The sequence below is a fragment of the Zootoca vivipara genome, chromosome 1 (genome assembly GCF_963506605.1).
Source record: "Zootoca vivipara chromosome 1, rZooViv1.1, whole genome shotgun sequence".
In the NCBI taxonomy this organism is placed as follows: domain Eukaryota; kingdom Metazoa; phylum Chordata; class Lepidosauria; order Squamata; family Lacertidae; genus Zootoca; species Zootoca vivipara.
The window spans coordinates 80,850,164-80,872,271 of record NC_083276.1 but is presented as its reverse complement, the minus strand read 5'-3'; the positions used below and the strand labels follow the sequence as shown (position 1 = coordinate 80,872,271).

The following is a 22,108-nucleotide window of genomic DNA, read 5'->3' as shown; positions in this document are numbered from 1 at the left end:
GGAGAACTGTCTGTATATATGTGTGTTTTGTGCAGCTGACAGATGGTTGTCTAGTTCCCATGTTTGGCAGCCTCAGTAGACCAAAGTTAGCTCAGTAGTGTAATGTTACTGAATATGATTTCCTGGATGTTTCAGCGGCAGAATGTAGGTTAGTTTGTAGAAATTGTGATTTTTGTGGTTTTAAAATCTTTTTTGCCTGTATCCATTTTACTTTGGTGTGGATGTTCATTATGCACATCTATCAATGAACACTGAAAGGTATTTTGATGTTTCTTTTCACGCCAACCCAATGAATTGCCATTGTGAAGAATCTGATGAAGAATATATGGAAGTGATTATAGCCAGTACTTATAAGTGACAGTGGCAACTTCGTCTGTCTTTTGAAGTCTATCTTTCTTTTTCCAGAAAGAGATTATTTTTTTAACTTTGCAAAGAGCTTTAAGAATCTGAATAATCATTCCAGTGTATCATCCAGAGTGAAAAACAAAGGGGAAGTAATTAACATTTTCCACCATCAAGTTCATTTCCAGACACTGGCTTAATTTGTCAGTCTAGTGACCCCTGTGATTTGTACTTGGCCCTCCCCACTGAGATCAAATCCATTGCTGCATTCTTCTTTTGCGGGTGGTAGTGGTGGAGGAGGGTGGCCAGAATTTTCTACAGCTGATGTCTGCAGACAAAAGCATGGTGTATTTCTACCCCAAGCCTTGTTGAAAACTGATTGGAAAATGTGATAAATGCTGCTTTTGCTGCTTTTCAGCACAGATTGCCTTGGGGAGCAGTTTTCCCTGCCCACTCAGTAACAGATGTGGATATTCATAGGGGATACACGCAACAGATACTTTCTTTAGTCTGCTGCTACCAGAATGCAGGAGGAATGTTAAACAGTAGCTGCAGGTGACTGAACTAGAAGTTCTTACATGTTCTTACATAGCACATTGGTAAACTACGGAATTTGTTCCCATGAGAAGTAGTAGCGACCACCAACTTGGATGACTTTAGGAAGAGGATTATATGAATTCATGGAGGACGAGGCTATCAATGGCTACTAGCCATGATGATTACGTATGTTCTGTCCTCACTGTGGGGAAGCAGTATGCCTCTGAATACCAGTCACAAGTGGGGAGAGACAGCTATTGCACACAGGTCCTGCTTGCATCGGGTTGGCCATTGTGGAAAAAAAATGCTGAACTAGATGGGCCGTTGGTCTGATCCAACAAGACTCCTCTTACAGTACAGTACAAAAGCAGTACAAAAACACTTGATGAGACATAATGGGAGACTAATTTATTTACTGAAAAGAGCAAGGGAGCAGTAAATGTCAGCAAGTATGATTTTTTAAAATATGTGTCAACTCTGGTTTGTTTCAAAGAACAAAATCTGGAGGAAACTTTTATTTTGCACCATCTGCAAAACAGACTGATTAGAACACAACTCGTTACCCTCCCTGTCTCAGGCATCCTGCCTGTGAGCGTTAAATCAGACTCCAGATGGGGAAACATTCCATGTAATAAGTCTAAGGGTAGCTTTGTATTGGGTCAAGAACAGGATTAGAGTCATCCATGGCCTGCAACAGGGTTTGGATGGAAAATACAAAAATAGACTTGACCCCTGTGAGTGTACACAGGTTTTTGCGTGTTTTAAAAAGATGATGACTAGTTTTACTCTAGAGCTGTGCCAGTGAATGTTTATCTATTTAGAAATCTTTCTGAAGAGGTTGTTTGGAGTACTGTGGATCTGGTGTAAATCAAGAGTTTCAAAATATGTGGTTTATTTATCCCCCACCTCAAGTCTTTGTGCACCTACCTTTTGAAAGCAGCAATTCCAACACACACACACACACACACACACACACACACTCATCAGTAAAGGCTTACATCTTCTTCTTCTTCTTCTTTGGCGATCACTCGTATCCGAGTAAGATTGCCTTCCATAAACACGGTTTTAGCAATGGGTCCGTAAGTGACTGTGGAGGCCATTTCTGGATCCACACGTCCTTCCACAGTGGAGACATTGGTTTCTGGGCGGGAGTTGATCACGGTGTGGATTTGCCAAGCATGCCTTCCTCTTAGCACGTTTCTCCCTTGCGACCTGAGATCGAGTGTCTTCAAAGCCCATGACACCTTTGGTAAAGGCTGACATAGGGAATCCACAGCACACAAAGACAGATATTGCCACTTGGGGTACAGCAGAAGGTGTGTGCAGCCTCATTTAAGCACTCTACATTTGAAAAGTTAAGGGTTTCTTTAATTCCAGAAGAGATGCTTTGGTTCAGTTGTGCTCTTTACTTGGTTCAGGTATGACTGGCATCCTCCATCCAAAGTAGTTTAGCTTCTATTTCTACACTGAAATGCCCTCACAGTGTTGGTGTGTTACAGGGTAATATGTTTATGTTGATGCACTGATGCGGTAGGTGATACTATATCATCCAACACTGTTGAAGGGCACAGTCAATACTACATGGGGTTCATAATAGTTTGTGCAGGATGCCAGTGAGATGCCAGTTAGAATGAGCCTCAGTTCCTTGAGTTTAGACATAGTTTGTACACCCCCCCCCAAATGAAGCAGGTAACATGTGAGCCTGTGGCTCATGCAGGCTTGTTGCTAAAGTTTAACCATGGTTTGTCATTATATCTGAATTAAGCCAATGTGAACTGGAATATTCATTACCATCTCAGTGAACTGTGGAATGACCTACCACGAGCCAACTTTGAATCACAGTTTATGAAGCTAGTTTGTTTTCACTGATAGTTAAGTTTCACGACGATAGGTAAATGTAAAGGGGCCCCTGACCATCAGGTCCAGTCGTGTCCGACTCTGGGATTGCGGCGCTCATCTCGCTCTATAGGCCGAGGGAGCCGGTGTTTGTCCGCAGACAGCTTCCGGGTCATGTGGCCACCATGACTAAGCTGCTTCTGGCAAACCAGAGCAGCGCACGGAAATGCCGTTTACCTTCCCGCCTATTTATCTACTTGCACTTTGATGTGCTTTTGAACTGCTAGGTTGGCAGGAGCTGGGACCAAGCAATGGGAGCTCACCCCATTGCAGGGATTCGAACCGCCGACCTTCTGATCAGCAAGCCCTAGACTCTGTGGTTTAAACCACAGCACCACCTGGGTTCACGATGATAGTTAAGATTAATTACAGTTTAGGATTTGGATGGAATGTTAAACTATGGTTAACCTAAATTGGAATTGGAAGCTTCCAGTCTCATCTTCACCGCCACACTGGAGGATGTGTATGGAGGTGCACATGAGTTTAAGGCTCACTGTGATTTGATCTCATACCACTAAAACATTATTTAGCATTACATGCAGACAGGGCATATATGTTTTGGATTGAACTTTTAGGAAAGAATTCGTTGTGCTTCAGATGTATACAGTAGTTGTAAAGACTAAATAAATGCTAAAGAAGTGTGGATTATCTTCAGGAATGCAAACAAATTGTAGCATCCTAACAAAGCTAATGGATGAAATATTGTTGAGAAGATTCTACAGTTTATAAACACATGCATTTTCCTCCTTTAGAGTGGGAAAAATAAGGGAATTAATATTGATCACTCTCTGTTCTTGAAACCAAGGATTTGGCATAGAAAGAAACTTTAAATCCTAGTCAGGAAAACATAACCATACATAGGCTCTGAAATTCAGATGTTTAAAAGAAAAATTGGGAACTTGGACTTAGGCATACATTTTAAAATGCCCTTGGCCTAGTGCTGATTTGAAACAGCAGCGTATGTTTCACAAAAAACCTACTTTCAGCCCCATTCTCCCATGAAATGCACCTCCCTCTTTCTTTCTTTCTTTCTTTCTTTCTTTCTTTCTTTCTTTCTTTCTTTCTTTCTTTCTTTCTTTCAAGTTTTTATAGGAGTTGCAAAGCAGGGCGAACATACTGAAAAGTGAGGTCAAGAAAAATTGCCTTCAATGCAGAACTGAATGAGATGTGCTCTTTGATAACATTGTGCTGCCTATAATATTATGGCGTGTCTGGTATGGAATGTTTGAGGTTGTTTTTTAGCCAATGCTACATATCAAGGAAAGGACCAGTTTCAGGGAGACAGTGAATAGCACACCAAAAAGGTAAGCAAAGGGGGCTTGTGAATATTTTCCCCTTGCAAAAGATTATGAGAAACCCAAAGCTGGCCCACCTACTCCATAATAGCAGCTGCACCTTGTTTCCACCAGCAGCTTCCTTGTTCTCTTCGCCCTCAAAATGAAGATTGGAATGATGAGCAGTGGGAGGATTTTAGAGAGATCACAATAAATTGTTTGCTGATTTCCTCACAGAAGGCTGTCCTGTCCTTAACTGCTCTCTCGTTAAGAATAAGAGCACCTTGTTTGTCTGTTCGCCCCACTTTTGGTCGTGCAGCTACTTGAAGCCTCTGACCTGTCCTTGCCTGCCTCCTGTTTCTACTCTCTTACCCTAAGAGCATGAGGTGATGATGTATTGTGTGCTGTGTTTACAGTGAGATGCGGTTGGTAAATCCTCCACATAGAGCCCTGGCAGTCTCCCAGATGAAGACCTCACTGTGCATAGAAATGTTCACTTCTACCTGGGGGGAGCATAATAAACGTATGGGAAAGGAAGGGGGGTCAGAGTTATGGCCATAGCTGCCAAGTCTCCCGTTGAAAAATCTGGGATCAGCAGCGGCGCGGCACCGGAAGTCGCTTCTACGCATGGGCAGAGCAGCACTGGAAGTCGCTTCTACACGACATGCGTAGAAGCGACTTCCAGTGCTGCTCTGTCCGATTTCCGGTGCCCAGACATGGGCAGAGCGGCACCCGAAATCGGTTCTGCGCATGTCCAGACATGCGCAGAAGGAGCCTCCCTGGCAGGTAGAAAATCGGGAGAATTACGGGATTTTTTTTTTCTATTTGGGATAACAGCGGGAAACGGATTAAAATCCGGGGGATTCCCCGCGAAAAACGGGAGACTTGGCAGATATGGTTATGGCTGTGTCAAATTGGTAATTATCAAAAAGGCAAGGAGAAAGGGTTAGTGGCGGTCTTGAATTGTAAGACCTTTTTAGAATGCTGGTGCTTTATAGTTCTTGTTTCATACATGATCAAGAAAAGGCAGCACTGCTGTTGGCTCACCAATGATGAATATGATTAAGTGTGAGGAGTGGTTGACTGCCTCCTTAAATTCTGCCCATCTACTGTATTCAACATCAGAATCTATACTATGACTGTTGGACCCACTATTGGTCTCATCCACTCAGTTTGCTGCAGCCTGCCTTTGCATGCTGTGGAAGTCCCAAACTTTCCAAGGGTTTGAGACCCCACGGCTACCCTCATGTAGTTTATCCATCCAGTTGAATCCGCTTCCTGGGTATGGCTGCTGTTGCATGCTGACATTTTCTAGGAGCTGCAGGTGAGAACTGGGTGCAGGATGGGGACCAAAGGTGGACAAACTACCCCAAAAAGACGACATCAGAGGTGCCACCCCTCCTCTAATACCCCCTAGACCACATTGGCATCCACTATAACTCAGGGACCCAGGTGGCGCTGTGGGTTAAACCACTGAGCCTAGGGCTTGCTGATCAGAAGGTCAGCGGTTCGAATCCCTGTGACGGGGTGAGCTCCCGTTGCTCGGTCCCAGCTCCTGCCAACCTAGCAGTTCGAAAGCACGTTAAAAAATGCAAGTAGATAAATAGGAACCGCTACAGCGGGAAGGTAAACGGTGTTTCCGTGTGCTGCTCTGGTTCTCCAGAAGTGGCTTTGTCATGCTGGCCACATGACCTGGAAGCTATACGCCGGCTTCCTCGGCCAATAATGCGAGATGAGCGCGCAACCCCAGAGTCTGTCACGACTGGACCTAATGGTCAGGGGTCCCTTTACCCCTTTACCTTTACCTTTATACCTCAATTTATCCTCCAAATCACACTTTGGATGTTTGTTTGAATTGAGCCATTGCAGAAATGGGTCTTCAAAGATTGCTTCTTTCTAAAGGCTCTCTGAGCTTGCAGGTTTCCTGAGACCAAATTAAACACTGTTGTACCACAAAATTGGTACCACCTTGGCTATCCATCATCTAGAGCCATCAAGTCAGGAGAATAGAAAGATTCAGCATTGTAAGTCTTTTGATCCATCACTGGTGAAGAGGCAGTAGGGAACTGGTAGTGGAGATACCTGGAGCTTTTAGCAATATTTCTTTGCAACTAATTTTTTACCACACATGGCTCATTAAAACCATTGCTGCTTGTGAACAGGAAAGAAAGGAACGCGTGTCATTGGTTCTTAGCTGATGTAAGACCGATCAATCTGCTGTTCACCAAAAGCGTTGGTTTGCTTCAATTCTCAGAAGTTAGGATGGAAGCTGCTGATCTGAGCTATTCCTAAATGTTCATAATTTTTGTTGAAAGCCATCTCTATGTAAGCAATTTCAGTAGCCACCAGAGAGGCTGAGGGAAGCAAAGGTGATCTGCACAACTTGTGACGAGCAGTTTCTTCAAATTAAAGCAGAGAATGTGTGTGGGTGCATGCATTTGTAACAGTTTACTGAAATATGCTTTTGAGTTATGGGACCGGCTGTTTTCCTGCAAATGAGGGAGTTGCTTGGCTTTTGCGAGCATAGAAGAAAGAAGATGGCAGGGAGATCACTCCTGTTTGTATGCTCTCTGTGCTATGAAAAAACCTTTGTGAGTCTACTGCAGAATAGCTTTGAAGGGGCAGCTGCACACATAGAACTTTGGTTAAAAACTTATCTTGTCCTCCTCTGTGGCTTTTGTCAGTGACTCCCATTAAATTGGCTCAGTCGGCAGGCTGGAGCAGGAATGTTCCGTTAGATTTAAGGGGCAGCTTGTTGGCTTATGGTCACGCTGTGCTCTCAGTTTCCTTCCAAATTGTAAACTCAGATGGAATGGATCCACTGTAAAATTTCATCTAACACATGATATTTTTTTTATAGTGCCTGCATCCCTCACCCCACCCCTTGGCTCTGGAGAACTGACATTGCCTAAAAGCTACCCCTTTGTCTGTCTAACAGTCTGATGAATCACAAAATATGAATCACATATTAGGGCTGCATGGGAACAAGTCATCACCTCTTTGCCTGCAGAGCAAAGGTTCAACTCAAGCAAGGAACCAGTGGGCACACTGCAATGTATTTCTTAGTGGTACCCATCAGCCTGATTTGAAGCGTAGCTTTATCTCAAACTCAGTTATGGGCATCAGTTAGGCTACACGTCACATATTTGTTTAAGGAGGAAAGCTAGTGTCTCCCCACATATTTAAAATATTTAGGTTCGCTTTGGATTCTGACAAATGTGAGCTGGGTGAATGGGGGCATCAGCTTCACTGTAACAGTATGTGGTGGGAACAGAAAATGTTCACATTTCTCCTCTAAACATTCCTTCCTTCCTTCCTTCCTTCCTTCCTTCCTTCCTTCCTTCCTTCCTTCCTTCCGAACTCTCAATCTGTCAAAAATGATGGAACAAAGTTGTTAAAACTGCTTTTATAAACTAGACCATAAAGGAATGAAACTGACTTTTAGTCCATTCTTAACTCCTAAGCTCTGCATGTGTGCCTAGGACCTAAGTGGTTAGGCTGTTACATGCCCACAGCTGCTCTTGTTTGGCACTGCAAAACACAGCCTTTGGAATGTATCTGAGGCAAGTAAGGCAGGTGTGAACATTGTAGCATTCAGGTATCGGGTTGCCACACTAGACGTTATTTCATTAATTCATCTTGTACTGCAAAAGTTGATGCTGAAAACGTTTATGTTTTGTGTAGTTGCACTGCTTTTATGCAGAAAAACGACGGCGACAAACTGGTACTTTAACTGCATCTGATTTAATCAAGGACCTACCATGTGTATTACCTCAAATATATGAACCATGCTTAAATGCTCGGATGAAAGAAACTTACTACCTCCTTAAAGACAATCTGGACATTTCGATGTCTACTTGGCAGTCACCCCCATGGGTGCTTTAGTGTAGCACTATGCTGGAAATGAAGTATGTGGGAGTGAGGGGGGCAGAGAAGATGCTGGAGGAGAGTCATACCAAGCAGTGCAATAATTTTGTGTTATACAGTGCTATTTTTCTAGAAAAAGAGGTGCCAGAACTCACAATGAACCCCTCCCTCGTTCTCTTAGAATGACAATGATGCCCACCTGAGAGGTGCCAGAACTGAGTTCCAGTTGAAAAAAAGCCCTGCCTCTGTGTGTGTGTGTGTGACAGACAGACAGACAGACAGACAGTCAGTCAGACAGACAGACAGACAGACAGACAGACAGACAGACAGACAGACAGACAGAGACACTGTACCACCCCAAATGAAACATCTTGCTGCTGGTTTGCTCCTCAGGCTGCAAAGATTCGGGGGGGGGGAAGTAATTCATATGAGACTTGTGGGTACTGGGAATGCTGAATCTGTGTGCTTGACCACCCAAAAACCTTCTTATCAGAAAGAACCATAGATTTTGAAGAGACCAGAAAGGCATATAAAGTCCATCTCTCTACCACAAGGGACATTGCTTGCCAACCTCCTTCCCACATGTTTTTTTGTTCTCCTGCCGTAAATAATTTACATTGGATGCTAAAGTTTTGATCAGCATAGGTGGGATATCTCTGGTCTACAATGAGAGATCAATGAACAGTTCGCTTTAATTAGAAGTGATGCAACAACCATTGCAGCTTGTGCCAGGGGGACTCTGTGAAATAGAGCCATTGCCATTGGAAATATGAGTAAGCTGCATCTGTGTCGGAAATGACTCTTGGCTTACAATCAAGTAGGAAACGTAATCAATCATTAGGGTGCAGGCCTGAGGGCTGTACTCCCCCACAACTGGGAGTGATGCTCTCTGCTTCATGGAAGCTAAAAAAGTAATGATGCCTGTGTTTCTGGTTTTGTAGGGTGTAATTGCAGAATTGAAAGTGAAAGGAGATCCTCACGCAGCTGATGTCCAGTGTGAGGAAGATGATGATGATTCTGATATGGTAAGTGATTCTGATATGGTAAGTGGCTCAGGATTTGACCATATTAAAGCTGTTGTATATCGGGGTGGTTCAGACATACTGCTACCAAACCATAATTTAGCACTATGAGAAGATGTGGTTAATCTTAACTATGGTTAGTGGAAACAAGCCAAATTCAAAACTATTACTTATGAAACTTTTTGTTTTCTCAAAAAATAGTTGAGATAAACCACAGTTTAGGATTCAGATAACTTGCTAAACTGCAGTTAATTTGAAGTGGAAACTTTCAATCTTCTCCTTGTGGCAGATCAATAATCAGTCTGGATCAGTATTTTCTGAAGGCATACCTCTTTAGCCAGACCGTAGGATTTGTGAAAGTCTGGTTAGTTTATAGAATTCAGAAGTTTAAAATAACTCCTGAATAAGGAACTTCTGTTCTGAAATGCACTGAGCTGTAATAAGCCTTAATTATTGGCAATTTTGAGAACTAGTTTCTCCCTTTTGCATTCTTTCTGGTACAGTGGTACTTTGGTTTAAGAACAGCTTAGTTTATGAACAACTTGGATTAAGAATGCTGCAAACCCGGAAGCAGGTGTTTTAGTTTGTGAACTTTGCCTTGGAAGCAGAACATGTTCTGCTTCCTGTTGAGTGTGTTCCGTTTGTAAATTGAGACTCCCGCTGCCATGGGAAAGCACGCCTTGGTTTAAGAATGCTTTGGTTTAAGAATCGACTTCCGGAACACGGATTAAGTTCGTAAACCAAGCTATCACTGTATATGTGCCTCCCTCGTAGTCAAAACGACCCGCCTTCCTTTCAGGGAAGGAGAAGGATGAAGTAAATTAAGGAGTTGTTATCCCAGAATAATGTATAGAAATCCCTTAATGTGAAGAGGAACCTCTTGGGACTTGATTCACAAATCCCAGGAAGTCATTGCAAAATCAGAAGACTTGTGCTTTTGAGAGGTTGGGGACCCTTTTGAAAATTTCCTCTACTGTCTTATTAGACCATAGAAAGTAGTGTGCTCACTGGATTAAACTATTTGGTTTCCAGGTCCTCACTTGATAGTATTTCCATTGGCCAGTTAAAATATTTCTCATCTTAAAGTCAACAAAGAGCAAGACTGCAGTGGTGTTTGTTTATGCAATGAATTTCTATGCCACTTTTTCTTTAAAACAGAGGCTGTTTACAAGTTTGACTGTATCTGCCACTAAGATATTTTATCATAAATCCCAAGCAAATTAGGAAACCATTTGGTTAAATGCCTTGAAAAAACCATCTTCGTTTGCCTTCAGAAGCCCAGAAACACCTGGTGCCAATGGGTTCCTGCAGGAGGGTGAGCCATAGGAAGAGAGTAGTTAAAAAGCTCTGTCACCTGCCACTGTTGATTTAACCTGGTTGGCAGGGATAGAAGCCTATAGCAGAGATCCTCCTTGCCCACTTAAGAGAAGAGGTAAGCTTTTAAGAAGAAAAGGGTTCCATAAATGTTGAGAGAAGACACCACTTCACAACAGCTGAGTGTGCCTTGAGGATTAGTTTTCTGCATATGGTGGAGGCATGTTGATATATTTTTACACCAAACTTCTGTTGCTATGGTCATAGCCCGGCTTTTGCATTTAAAAGGTCCCCCCCCCCCAGAAACAATTGACTATATTGAATGCTTTAATCAAGTTAGTGCAACCATCCTTCATTTGCATCTGCATCCTCTGCTTACCTTTATCTTTCATTTAAACAAAAACCTCTTTAGATATCTGGAGATGGTGGAAGTGGAGCTGAAGAAAGGCCGCAGCTGTCAGAAAAGGAAAGGGTGAGTTCTAGTCTGTGTTCCTGATGTTGCTCTGCCTTGCCTTAACTTTCCATGCTTTCTAAAATCCTTGTTTGAGTTATCCTTGCTGTTAGGGTTGATGCATATGGGGCGGCTATTATTATTCACTTTTTTGCTCTGGTTGTGACAAATGGGTGGTCTCGTTGCATGACACCACTCAAACCCACACCAAGGAAATTGATAATGTTCCTCAAAGTAGTAGCATCTGCTTGTGGTGAGCGAGTCGGAGGACTCATTTGCCACAAGTATGGAGCTGCTGGAGGCAGAGGAAGGAAAGTGGTCCTTATGAACTACTTGTGTCAGTCTTACTGCATTTCCAGCAGGGAAATGCAAAAGATGTGTAGTGTAGCAAAGAAGAACCACTTCTACCGTGTTTCCCCCTTTTTAAGACACCGTCTTATTACTTTTTTTCCTCAAAAAACCACAGGGTGGCTTATTTTTGGTGGGATGTCTTACTGGTATTTTTATTACGAGTCTGAGGGAAGGGAGGTGTGTGCGTCCCTGGTGCAGCCCTCTCTCCCCGGCCCTAAAAAAAAGTCCCCAAGGCAAGGACTGCGATCCAGACTACTTACAAATCCTTAAAGGGGCAGCTCCACAGACAACCAAGCAGCATAAGGTAGAAAGAAAACTGCAGCAGGATTTTTAAAAGGCTGCTTTATGCCCGGTAAAAGCAATGAGACAACAATCAGACACGGGACGTGCATTGAATGGAAGGGAATTTAGGGAAAGGTGGGGGGAAGCGAGAGGTGGGCTGTGTGTGTGTGTGTGTGTGAGAGAGAGAGAGAGAGAGAGAGAGAGAGAGAGACAGACAGACAGACAGACGCAGGGGGGGGGGAGAGAGACAGACGCGCACACGGAGGTCTCTCCCTAAAAGGGAAAACAGCCTTTGCATTCTTCAATGGCCCCTCTTTTCTTCCTCGTGCCTTCATCTCCTCCCCACCCCACTTTTCTCCCCTTCACCAAGTAGAGCTTACACAGCTTGGCTAAAAAAATTATTTTTGGATCTTTTTATTTAAAAAAATGCTCTCAGAAACGGGGAAGGGAAATCACAAGGCTTCGGCAGCCAGCAGCTACGGATGTTCGGTGCATTTTTACAAGCTTTTAAAGGAAATACGTGTCTGTGGAGCGACAGCAAAATGGGGAGAGATTTTTAAGGGGGGAGTTGGCTGGCGGGAGGGGGGTTATTGCTAGTGGGTGAAGGGTCTATCAGTATGTCTTATTTTCGGGGTATGGCTTGTATCGCGCAATTGCTTAGAAATCCTGCTATGGCTTATATAATGACTACGTCTTAAAAAAGGGGAAACACGGTAGGTGCGATGACAGCAGAAAGTTATCCATTTTGTCTGTCATCTTGTGGTTAGAACCTACGGCTGTGCAGTGTGTGGCATCAGTATAAACTGAAGAAGATAAAAAGCGAGGATGTGTGAGATGATTAAGGTTACCATCAGAGGCAATATGCCTGTGAACACCTGTTTCCGGGAATTGCAAGTGGGGAGAGTGCCACTTTGGGGCTTCCCATAGTCATCTAATTGGCCAGTAGGCATCTAGTTGACTTCTTCTGCTCTTCTGTCCAGTCCCACAGTACATGGCACTTTGCTATCTTTCAGTTTAGTTCATGCAGCAGAAGAGGTAAAAATGATAAGAAAAAACGTTATGCTCTGAAAGGTGCAATAGAACTTGAAAAGCAAAGCTGGCATCTTTTACTTATTATCAACTTGAGAAAGAGAAACCCTTTTCTAAGCCGATATCTTTCTTAGTGCCCTGAACCACAGGGTACCTGGCGGCATGTCCTGCTGGAGGGCACCATCCCACAGCAGATGCTAGCATGCAACTTTGGCAAGCCAACAAGGCCCAAGTTCAGTCAGACTAGGCTCCTGCCTCTGCAGCTGATCCAGGGATCAGGGCATCTGCAGGTCAGCCCCTCGCAAGCACAGTCCCGTGAGAGGTCCAGGGGCATCCAAGTCAAGGTCCATCAACATGGGCAGTTGGGCAGATACAGCACCTGGGCTTTGTTGCCCTTTTATACTCTTCATGTTGATGGCAGCATCTGGGCTTAACGAGTCACATGACCCTCACCTGCTCCAGCTGAGGAATCACACACCTTCTCCCAGACCTAGCGAGTCTCACCTGGCCACAGCTGGGCTGTGGGCCCTTGCCTGCCTCAGCCTCCAAGATCATCTTTCCCCCTGCTCCCTATGCTTCTGAGCCTGCCATGATCATGGAAACGGGGGCCCCTCTGGCTCTGGTGAGGGGTCCTGCTGCTCTGGTTCCTGTGCACTGACCCCCACCTCCTTGCCATCCTCCATCACCCCGTGAGTACCAACTTGTCCTTCCCCATCCCCAGCTTGCCCTGATTTGTCCCAGTCCCAGCTACACCCCTTGTCAGGATCCTCTTCCTCCTCCCCATCGTTCTGCCAGTTCATGACACTTAGGGTCCATCCACACTTCTGTTTGTCCTGTGATTTCTAGTATTTTGTATCAATCTATTATCATGGATTCAAGAGAGATATTTTGCTCTCTTTTTTTGTCCCTCCACTTTCCCCGAGAAAACCCACTATTTACTGCTGTATTGGAACAAACGTCAATCCACAGAAAACCCTCTTCTAAGCCTGGGAATTGTGTTGGGGTGATCTGCTTCCACCTCCTTTCCTTCTTTCTGCCCCTGCCCCTGTAGGATAATTTTTTCCAATTGTCTCTATAGCTTTGAGCAGCACGCTTCTGGTTTTCTGTGCATACTTAATTTTTTATTTTACTTTTCCTTGTTTAGTGCTCATATATAAAGTTGCGATCAAACAATATATGTGCAAAACATGTGCATGTTCTCCTTGTTTGTTTTGATTGATTGATTGTGATGCTTCCAATAACAGATTTATTTTCTCTCTTTAGTAATATGTATTGGGTCCTTGCTCCTTTTGTGGATGCCAAATGATTGCCTGATTATCCGGTTTTCTGATTCTCAGTTTCTCTGATTTTCTGACTCTGCCATGGGTGGGTGGAGCTGAAGGTGGAAACAACATGAAAAGCAAACTATTGATTCCAGGAATAATGAATGGGAAAGCATGGGGTTTCACGGGGCTCTCCCCAAGTAAAATTTTAGGCAAAAATCATGAGTGGGAATACCCATCCCCAGACCAATTTTAAAAGAGGGCAAAGAGGTGTAGACTTTAGGAAACGTGTGGCTGGGTAACAACCGAATTGGCTTTTGTATTTGCTACATTTGCTTATTGAATGTCAAAGACACACATCGTAACAATCCAGATTCGGAAGTTTAAAAGGTGTGGGTTTTTTTTGTGGGAACTCCCTTACTCCCCTTAGGAAGTGTATATTACTCCCCTTAAGGTAAAGGTAAAGGGACCCCTGACCATTAGGTCCAGTCGTGACCGACTCTGGGGTTGCGCGCTCATCTCGCATTATTGGCTGAGGGAGCCGGCGTATAGCTTCCAGGTCATGTGGCCAGCATGACAAAGGCGCTTCTGGCAAACCAGAGCAGCACATGGAAACGCCGTTTACCTTCCCGCTGTAGCGGTTCCTATTTATCTACTTGCATTTTGACGTGCTTTCGAACTGCTAGGTTGGCAGGAGCTGGGACCAATCAACGGGAGCTCACCCCGTCACAGGGATTCGAACCGCTGACCTTCTGATCAGCAAGCCCTAGGCTCAGTGGTTTAACCACAGCGCCACCTGGGTCCCTATTACTCCCCTTAGGAAGTGTATATTTGGGGAAAGAAAGCTAGCACAATGGCAGGGACCCCCCTCCACCTTCAGCTAACCTTGTGCTGAGTTAGCAGAAACCTGAAGCTTGGCTGGATTTCTAATTGCCTCTAAAGCACAACTGTACTGCTGTAAGTAGAAAATATGTAAGAGCTACAAGGAACCTGGTAAATAAGTGTTGCTTTTCCTTTGAGCAGCGAAGGGTGAGATTCTTTATGTAGTATTAAGTTGACGAGGTCAGGGTGGTCATAAATGGAAAACTTGGGAAAGTCAGCACATGCCAACCAAACTTTTTCTGGTGCATATCTGCACCTCTTACTGTCCCACACGTTCTGCTCATGCAAGTAAGTTCATGCTATAACTTCTTGCCTTAACACAAGGGTCATTTCAACAAGGAAAGGGATCTCTACCCAGGGTGCTATTTCATTTTTAAGATAATGATCTACGTACTGTGTAATTAGAACATTTGTAATGCTCTAATTTGTTTTCCTGCTGCTGCTTTGCATTTTACCTAGCAACAGCAGTATGCTGAGCATTTTATGGAAAAGAAAAGTGATGTAGCTCCTGTCCAGAGAAGTTAGAATCTGCAAGGGATGGGCAAAGCAGGGTTAGGAAGGGGCCATGGTTTGGGACCTTACTATTGTTTGTTAGCATTAATAATTGGAATGAAAGTAGTAGTAGTAGTAGTAGTAGTAATTAAAAAATAAAATATTTTATTATTAATACCTGCCCATCTGAGAAAAGTTGGGTGGCAGTGGAAGAAAAGATAGAATGGGATTAGAGTGACATTCCCTCTTTCTGTGACTTCAATTTGTTTAAATTTATTTTAATACTGAATTTGAAATTGCTGTAACCTGCCCTGAAGCCTTATTTCTGCTTCCCTGATGGATCATTCCTCCCCACTCCATGTTGTTCTGGAGGTTCTCCCAATTACCCTTGAGGCAGTTTGTTGGGGGGGCCATGGGAGTACACGGGGAGGAGAAGGGAGAAACCCCATTGTACTAGTACAAGTCCTTGCATTTAACCTGTTAGTTAAATCCAGCCCTCTTTGAGTTTTATTTTCTACTACATAATGAATGAGACTGTTGTTGTCTTCTGGATAGCTTCTGGAAGTTCTTGGATCCCTGTATTTAGTTCTGGATCAAGAAGGGCTAGTCTCCGAAGGCATGGAGTGGGGAGGAAGTGTGCACAGCAGGCTTTAATAAGTGATAACTAATGTCCAGAATCTTGCTTGAAAGCAAACAAGTTGCCAGTTTTGAAAAAAAGTGATCAGTGTCACCCACTTCTCTAAATTCAGCCAAATTCTAAGTTTGGCCACAATGCCGGTGATGGCATTTTTACTGGCAACAACTTCTGAAGAGTCTTCGAATACTCCCCATGTGCAACACATTGCAATAACAGTTAGCAATTGCCAGGATATGAACGAAGCTGGCAAGTTTCTCAACTACCAAAGAGAGCTGCAAGTTGGTGTTATCACCGTGTATATAGTGTACATATGGTATGCCCATGCGTTTGTTTCTCTATACTCTAAAAACACAGCTTCAGGCATTGTACATTTCAGTTACCCGAAGGAAGATTTCAAGAGTCCAGAGATGATCTGCTAGTTATCCTCTTTCCACCAGATGTGCAGTGCAGCCTGGAAACTTGCCCCTTTGTGCTAATCCAAATAATGTGTCCAAGCTTAGACATCTGTATCATTAAGGATATGAGGTTTTTCCAGGGCAATAATGTTTTGAGGCAGCTGGTCAAGCTGGACTCCTCATTTCCTACTAATGGAGGATCGCTGCTGTTGGGTTTTTGGCACCATCCAAGCATTTGGCTAGGCACAGCATACCAGGCATGCTGCTGACTGTTTTCAGTGGTGCGTCACATAATTCTAGACTGCTAACTTTCTACTTCTTCAGATTTCCTCTTTGTCTCGCCCACATCTGATTACCCACATCATGGTTAATGCCGCTTCCCTCCCACCCCCTAAAAGCTAGTCCAGCAATAATGTGTATGTGAGCAGATTGTTGGGTGTTTGCTCCTGGCACACCAATGCAACATTTTGGATGATGAGATACAGGCAAATGTGGAAACATGGGCAATTTAAGTGCAGTCCAGTAGCCTTTTCCACCAGACCCACAAACCTTGCCTTTCTGGACTGACGACGAGAATCTGTGTTTTTTCTCTCCACAAAAAAAACACACACATATAGATGTGAGCAAAAATTATTTGCATTTGGAAGAAAATTGCTCTTCCTGAACCTCGTATGTTTGGTCACAATCTGCAATAACAACAAAGCATCTTTACTGCATCTTTTATAAAAAATATGATTTTCTTCCTTCTCTGTAGCAACAAGCTTTATTGCTTTGTAGCAAGACTGCACAAACCCCTTGATCTTAGCTCCTTAATCAGTGTATTGTTTGCATCACTAACACTTTAAAATAATTTACTGAACTGTTGCATGGCTTAGAATCTAGAGGTCCTGAGCTCTGCCTTGGTCCATTTACAGTGCCGAAGCCATTCCAAGGTAAGGCAGGGAGGGGCAGGTGAGACAAAATGAGATGGTTCCCATTTGAGTCAATGAAAAAGGAATTACTTATGCCAGGCTCTGTCCTGACATTGATTTCTGGCATTTCTGCCTGGATCCTTGGACTGAGACGGGTTAGTCAAGATCTGGTGTAGCTGTGCCCCTCACCTACCACTCTACCTCACTCTGGGGGATCCATGGTAGGAATTCTGCTGATGGGCAGCTACACCTTTCTGCGATACTTGTTACCATTTTGGCAGCAGTGTTTTTGGCAAGAGGCAGCAGTTTCCTGCTTCTGGTGGAATTGGGAGCTCTTCTGCAGCGTCCTAAAACCCTATAGCTGGGAAATGGATGAGTGCACCATTATACTTTTTCCGTTCAGTTTTAAACCTTGCATTATTGACACAGATGACCTTTAATGTCTAGTTCCTGCTGTTTTAAAATTTCCATTTAAGAAGTATAGATTTAAAGCAATGCAATCCTCTCTTCGTTGCCCCCCGCATTCCTGTTGCTATGTAGCAAATTTTACACACTAATTTTCTTCTGCAAAATATGTCCATGTTTGACATCAACTCCAGGGATTGAGGTCTTTTTGAAATACCCTGTATGTCTAATTTGTTGAGTCTGTATTCTATTCACACATCAAACATAGGGATGTTTTACAGCACTCTGTGAGATCCCTAATGTTTTCCTCCCAGATGGTAGCCTCTGCAGCAGCATACTGTTTCTTGCCACACATTGACAACACATGCTTTGAATTTGCCACTCTTCCTTGTTAATGTTGATCCAAGTACCTTACCAAAGATGGGTAACAGCTTCCCCAGAAATGAAGTGTCACTTCCTTGTTCATGCAGCTCTTTGTAAAAAGATACATTTTAAAATCACCACTAGTATGTCCACAGGGTAGCTGATGGATGGTGTTTGGAGCCTATTCATTTCTCAGCTGCTTTGTGTGTTTTCCTGCAAAAATTAGATAACTTGAGAGTTTTCCTTTCCTTCCTTTTCTCATGGGATTACCAGAAATCTCTCCCTGGCTTTGAGATAAGAGCCATCCTCCCAGCCAGAACTAATGAAAGATCAAGTTGCAAAAACAATCACTTCATTGCATAGAATGGCCTTCCCAAAGTTTATTTTTTCAAAGTATATTTTTACACTTTGTGAAGCCAGCCTGGATTCTACTCGGCATATAAAACCCTGGACCAACATGACTGAAGTGTTAAATCAATAAACACAAGGGCTTAAATCAGGGATAATGTTCTTTCATGAGCATCTTTAATTTTGCTGGAATAAATGCAGCCATGCACCTGTCACTCAATCAACACTCATGATAACTTAATTTTTAAATTGATTCTATACATTGCAGATTTAGTCCTTGGAAGCCACTGCGCTTGGATCAGTTCTGAACAAACTTAATAATGAATGGAAATGTAAGGCAGGACACTCATGCGCACAACAGCCCAGAATGTGCTCTTAATTTAGCAATGAACTTAGCAACTCTGTCCTTAGAATTTTCTGTCCTCTGCGAATTTGGCCCCAAATGTTGCAGGACCCAGGATTAACCGTTCAGGCAGAGTGTTGCTTAATGCCTCCTCCTGTATTCAACCTGTGTATAAGGATGCTTATTTGTTGGTAGTTCTTGTGGATGTTAGCCTGCTACAACCTGTAGTCATGATGTCTCTTAAAAGGGGTCTCTGGAGCAGGGATGTTTAGAACTTGCAGTACTGAAAGCAATGTCACAGAAATGTTCAGTAGCTTTTACGTGAAGACTCATCACCATACATTACACTGAAGGAAGAGGTAATGTATGCATGCACATGTGTGCACAAACATATGCAAGGGGTGCTATTTATTTTACTCACATTTTAACTATTTATCCACATACACACACCCCTCTCCCAGTACTCCTGGTACCTTAGGCTGTGTACACACTGACCCTTTAAAGCACATTCCCTTCCCCAAAAGAATGCTGAGAACTGTAGTTTCGTTCATTCATAAGTTTATTGTTCTTGCAAAAGGCCATGACAAGCATATAGCAATAGTATTAATAAAATAAAACAGAACATCCATCCATAATATTCTAAGACAACATCCATGAGAAAGAGGAGATGCCAGAGACACCAACAAGCTTAAATCTAGCTTAAACCTCTGAATCACCGAAACAACATAGTGATTTTATTTAATTCTCTTTTCCTGATCTTTTTTGCAGTCATTGCATAGATGGCTGCTCTGCATGTTACAAAGCTATTACTGTCACTCAAAAGAAAGCAAACCATTTATAACAGAGTGTACCTGCTTACTTATGAAGAAAAAAAAAGAGATTTCAGAAAGTGATCTCTTGGGTCAGGCTAATGGATAATGAGTGATGCTTTCCACCTGAGGATGACCGGAAATGCAAATTCTGTGTATGGGACATTGTTATAGTGGCCATCCAAAACTGCAGCGGGTATCACTTGGAAATGCAGTTCAGTAAAGACATTTCTTAGAGAAACTGGTGATAGTTTGATCAGATTGCTAGCTCTGAAATTCTCTGTTCTCAGGAGTAGATACCAAGGGTAAGATTGGGTGTTCCTGATTAGTTGCAGGTCCCTTCTGGAGTCTATCCAGAAGAGCCAATCCCTTAGTTGACACTTATTCAAGGTCAATGCAGAGCTCAGTTCTGGAAAATAAGAATAGTCTAAAACATATTGACAAGCTGCTTCCCAGAGTTGGTTTTTACCCAATTCCATAGCATTTTAGCAGGAAAAATGCTAAATAAGTATATTTTTCAAAATATATTTTAACTCTTCCCTTAATTGTTGGTCACCCAGTTTTTGTACAAAAGAAGGAGCTGCTGATATTCCTGAGGGTAGAGAGTATAGCTTCCAATAAAAGCAATTATGCACAAGGAACTGTGGTTTAGCCCTCAGAGCTCCACTTCGAAGCACCTTAACAAAGGTCACTTTGTAACAAATTGCACTAACCCTGTGAGGTGCATTAGGGTGCAAGAGAGTGACTGGTCCAAAATCACCCAAATGAGCTCCGTAGCTGAGCAGCATTAGGATTTTGAACCCGGAACACTCTTAAACACCACACCACACTGGCAAACAGTAGTGTGCAAGTGTTTCATGCATACAGGGGACAGTTCTAGTTTCTATCTAATGATGTAAACTAGGACAAAAGATGCTAGACACATGACTGGCTCCAAGAGATTTCCTGGCAGTCTTCACTTTTCTCATGCATTTGGATGTGGAACAACCGTGCCACCCACTGGCCTAGAGGTGTAATAGCAGACGATCTGATCTCTCTTTTCTAGGCAAATACAGTACTGTACAAAGTTTCTGGAAATTTTGAAACCTTTGTGGGGGCAGAAGAAGTATGTGTGTAATGAATATTTGGATTATATCAAACTTACATTTGCAAACTTCATAACAACACTGAACTTTTCAAAACTGTACTGTCTTTTGTTTTAAGGCTGCTTTCTTCCCATCTCTGTAGGAAGCCTCATTCAGTTTAGTAGGACTTGCTTTTGAGTAAACATACATAGGATCAGACTGCAAATATAGTAACTGTGGAGATAAAACCAGATGTCCTGAAAGTACATTTATTTGCTTATTTTATTTATTTTCCATACCAGTAAATAATATATCCATGATCAATGTCTGTGAAATATCTAGTTACAGGTAGGTAGCCGTGTTGGTCTGACGTAGTCGAAACCAAAAAAAATAAATTCCTTCCAGTAGCACCTTAGAGACCAACTAAGTTTGTCATTGGTATGAGCTTTTGTGTGCATGCACACTTCTTCAGGTACACTGAAACAGAAGTCACCAGACCCTTATGTATAGTCAGAGGGTGGGGAGGGGTATTACTCAGAAGGGTGGTGGGAATGGGTGATTGGCTGATAGGAGTGGTAAACCTGTTGACGACTGTTAACGACAACTGCAATTGGTCTTGCAGGAAAAAGCAAGACCCATTGCAGTCGTTAAGTCGTTAACTTTAGAGTTTCCCTTTTATTCCTTTTTTTAAGCAGTTCAAATTTTCCATGATATTTTGAGGTGAAATATTTATAGCACAAGATCAACAGTGCAAGTGCTCCCCGTTATTAGGCTTGCAGGAGCAAAGAGTTTGCCTTAGGTTGCCTATGACAGAACAAGTGATTGTTTACTTCAGTCCTGCTCCCTTGGCCCAGGTATCGCTCTCAAGTCTGCCAGAACCACCACCTGTCACTTCTCCCCCAATTGCGAAAAAGCCCAGCCAGCCAGAAGAGAAACTCCACTTGCAAACTGAATTAACCAAACTAGAAGAAGGCCCCCCATTGTCTTCAGGAGGTAAGTCTAGTTTTTCTATATGGCTGGGGACAGTCCCTTAAAAAACCATTGTAGTTCTGACTATTCAAGCTTTCTTGATAGTGCTGAACAGAAATGAGTGGAAAAGAAAAACCTTGAATGTCACACATTCCTCATGTCAAGCTTTGGGCAGGGAAAAATGGTTTGTAGTGCTTGCTCAGAGCAAGTAGAAATGTAGGCCTCGGGAGTGAACACAGAGGTATCTTTTTTAAATGCAAAAGCAGAGCTGATTTTGAAAGCATCCTTACTGCATACAATCTAAACATTCCTTTCTTCTCTAGCAGTGGGCACTGATAAACAAACCACTTTCATGTTAATGGAAATGGCTATGGATGACACAGATTGCCTGGCACCTGTAAGGTCACGACTTGCCACCTTCCCATCCGTGGAACAGTTCTGCAATTCCCTTTTTTTAAAAAAGCAACAAACAAACACTTCAATGCCCCTTGAAACATGGGCTGGGGCATGTTTGTCAACTGAATCAGCATGCAGTTCATTGGTATGCAAGCGTGCAATTTCAGTTGGGTAGCTATGAGGAAACAGGTTTTGAACTACAGCAGAGAGAATGCCAATGAAGCCTCCCTTTTAAAAATAAATAAATTGCTTTTTATTGAGTTTTAAATTGGTTAGTCATATACATATTCCATTCACTCTTTTACATATATTGTACACATATAAAAACCAAACAATAACAATATTTCTACACAAGTGACTTCCCACCGCCTCAGTGCGGCTTCTGTCTTTTTTCTGTTGTTTTTCCTTATTGCCTTTCTAATACATAATATATCTTATCTATCTGATCTTTCCTTTGCAAAATTTAG

At 42.9% G+C, this 22,108-nt stretch overlaps 1 protein-coding gene across 3 annotated transcripts in view; it reads left to right on the top strand.

Annotated features, from left to right (window-relative positions):
* The window catches only part of COL18A1 (collagen type XVIII alpha 1 chain), a 155,163-nt gene that overhangs the window by 96,108 nt on the left and 36,947 nt on the right, over window positions 1-22,108 (top strand). For all 3 annotated transcript variants that reach the window (XM_035124182.2, XM_035124164.2, XM_035124174.2), the window contains 3 exons: window positions 8,858-8,941; window positions 10,665-10,724; window positions 21,131-21,269. In XM_035124182.2, the coding sequence (XP_034980073.1) occupies window positions 8,858-8,941; window positions 10,665-10,724; window positions 21,131-21,269 (283 nt within the window). The remainder of the gene's footprint in view (window positions 1-8,857; window positions 8,942-10,664; window positions 10,725-21,130; window positions 21,270-22,108) is intronic.